This window comes from Macrobrachium rosenbergii, chromosome 50 (genome assembly GCF_040412425.1).
Source record: "Macrobrachium rosenbergii isolate ZJJX-2024 chromosome 50, ASM4041242v1, whole genome shotgun sequence".
Classification (NCBI taxonomy): Eukaryota; Metazoa; Arthropoda; class Malacostraca; order Decapoda; family Palaemonidae; genus Macrobrachium; species Macrobrachium rosenbergii.
In genome coordinates this window covers 14,710,001-14,712,500 of record NC_089790.1, presented here as the reverse complement: position 1 = coordinate 14,712,500, position 2,500 = coordinate 14,710,001, and the positions used below count along the sequence as shown (strand labels likewise).

At 34.3% G+C, this 2,500-nt stretch overlaps 1 protein-coding gene across 1 annotated transcript in view; it reads right to left on the bottom strand.

Annotated features, from left to right (window-relative positions):
* LOC136832649 (uncharacterized) overlaps positions 1–2,500 on the bottom strand; it is an 11,529-nt gene that overhangs the window by 3,746 nt on the left and 5,283 nt on the right. Inside the window, exon 3 of the mRNA XM_067093918.1 lies at positions 47–331. Within this exon, the coding sequence (XP_066950019.1) occupies positions 47–331 (285 nt within the window). The remainder of the gene's footprint in view (positions 1–46; positions 332–2,500) is intronic.

Below are 2,500 nucleotides of genomic sequence, written 5' to 3'. Positions count from 1 at the left end.
AATGAAAATAGGTGGTTATGTGAATGTCAAATGCTTCATGACTCACCGTGAAGTTCAACACTATCAGTTGCCCATGATTCAGTTCCTGAAGGTCCTGGGTCACTGGTTTTTTGAGTGATTATCATCTGTAGAACGTCAGAGCTCGGTTGCTTCCAGTCGATAGTACACTTATACCCTTCGATTTGTTCTTTAGTGCAGAGAAATTTTTCCCGAGGTGACGTAGGCATTACTATGGCTTCCAGGATATCTACGGAGTTAGGTTGTGACTTCAGCTTTATAGTAGCCTTATTGTCAGGTCCATAAGAAAGAACTGCTGAGGATAGAATTACCCTGCAATAGAGAAAGCTCCTTATTCACATATCAGAAGCAATAATTTAAGTTTAGTTTGCACACAAACAAACAAACAGACAGTATACCTACACACACACACACACACACACACACACACACATATATATATATATATATATATATATATATATATATATATATATATATATATATATATATATATATATATATATATTTTTGAAGAGAATACCGCTTTTTAATATGAGGTGGCTCAGGGAAAGATAAAACCATAGACCATAATCTCTCTCTCTCTCTCTCTCTCTCTCTCTGTATAATATATAGCCTAATACACACAGAGAGAGAGAGAGAGAGAGAGAGATTATGGTATATGGTTATGGTTTATCTATCCCTGGAGCCACCTCATATTGTTTGAAAAGCTATTCCTTCAATATTATATATATATATATATATATATATATATATATATATATATATATATATATGTGTGTGTGTGTGTGTGTGTGTGTGTGTGTACTCCTTTAGTTATTTTAATACCACAATAACTTTCCCACTGGGAACCTTGAATTTGAATAGGCAGTAAATGAAGTTCTTCCTTTCCTTAGTCGATATCAAACTAAAGCTTAAATTGGTATGGTATGAAGAAGGATCACTATTTATTTCAGTTCACTATGGCAATAAGGATGCATGTTTTGATGAATTCTTTTTCCTCTTAGAGGCTTAATCCCTAGTCCGGGTCGCTGTTTTTTTATGAGCCTTTTCCAGGTCCTTCTAACACTCATTGAGTGGCTTATTTAATAATTGGTTTGGCATCTGTTTTGCGGACGGATGCCTTACCGGACACCATCCTTCTCTATCCAGGTTTGGGAAAGACAAAAAGCAGAATCACTGTGAAGAATAGCAGTGCCCAACTGTAAACCCTTCCCCGAGGCAACTGTGTTTTGGTGAATGTGATTGGCATAGTCTACGCAAGTATATGTCACTCCTGTATTTCTGCTCTAATAAATAAATCACATTTAAATGTAACAGGCAGACAGTATGTACGTATGAGCTGTGATGAATTTGAATTATTGACTGTCAGATATAAATCTTATTGAAGAATTGCTTACAGGCAGACACAAGGTTTTTTTTGAAGAATTTCTTAACTTGGAGATTCAATACTAGTTGAAGAATCACTGAATAGCAAATATAAAAGTCCTTAAAAAAAAAAACACCGACTGGCTGATGCATATCTTGTTTAGGTTTACTGACTGGGAGGTATTATCCTTTTATAACTTACTGACTGATAAATACAAACTTTTTGGAAGGAATTATGATTGGCAGGTACAAATTTCGTTGAATAAAGAATGTGTAGTATATAACACTTTGTGGAAGAATTTTCTGATCAGAAGATATAATTCTTGTTCAATGATTACAGATTGACAGGAATTCTTGACCGGTAGGTGTAATCTTCTTGAAGTACTGACTGGTCGATATAAATCTTGACATTTTACTGACCGACAGACAAGTCTTGTTGAAGAATGACTAACTCGAGATAAAAATTTTGTTGAGCAATTACTGAATGCCGGATATACAGTAAATCTATTTGAAGAATCACTGACTGGCAGATATAAGATTGTTAAAGAAAGCTGACTGACAGATACAAATCTTGTCAAAGGATCACTAACTGGCGTATATAAATCTAGTTCCAAAATTACTGACTAGCAAATAGAAGTCTTGCTGAATAAGTAATGAATGGCACATGCAGATCATGTTAGCTAATAATCAGTGACTGGCATATATATTTCTAGTTGAAGAATCACTGACTAGGAGATGTAAATCATATTGAAGATTAATCATATTGAAGATTTACTGAATGGCAAGCATAAATCTTGTCAGCGAATTGCTGTTGGCATGTAATATCCTGGTAGATACAATTCTTGTTGAAGAATAACAGATCGGCAGATAATCATCTTGTTTAAGAAATAATAATAACTGGCATGTATAAATCATGTTGAAGAATTACTTGCTGGTAACTACAAATCTTCTTGACAAATCAGTGACGAGCAGAAAATAAATTTGTTTGGAGAGTTTCAACACTGGAGATACAAATCTTGTTGAAGAGCTTCTGACTAGCGGATATAAATCTTGTTGAAGGAATTCCAAGTAGTAGATATAATTTTTTTGCGGAATAATAACTGGCTGATGTAAA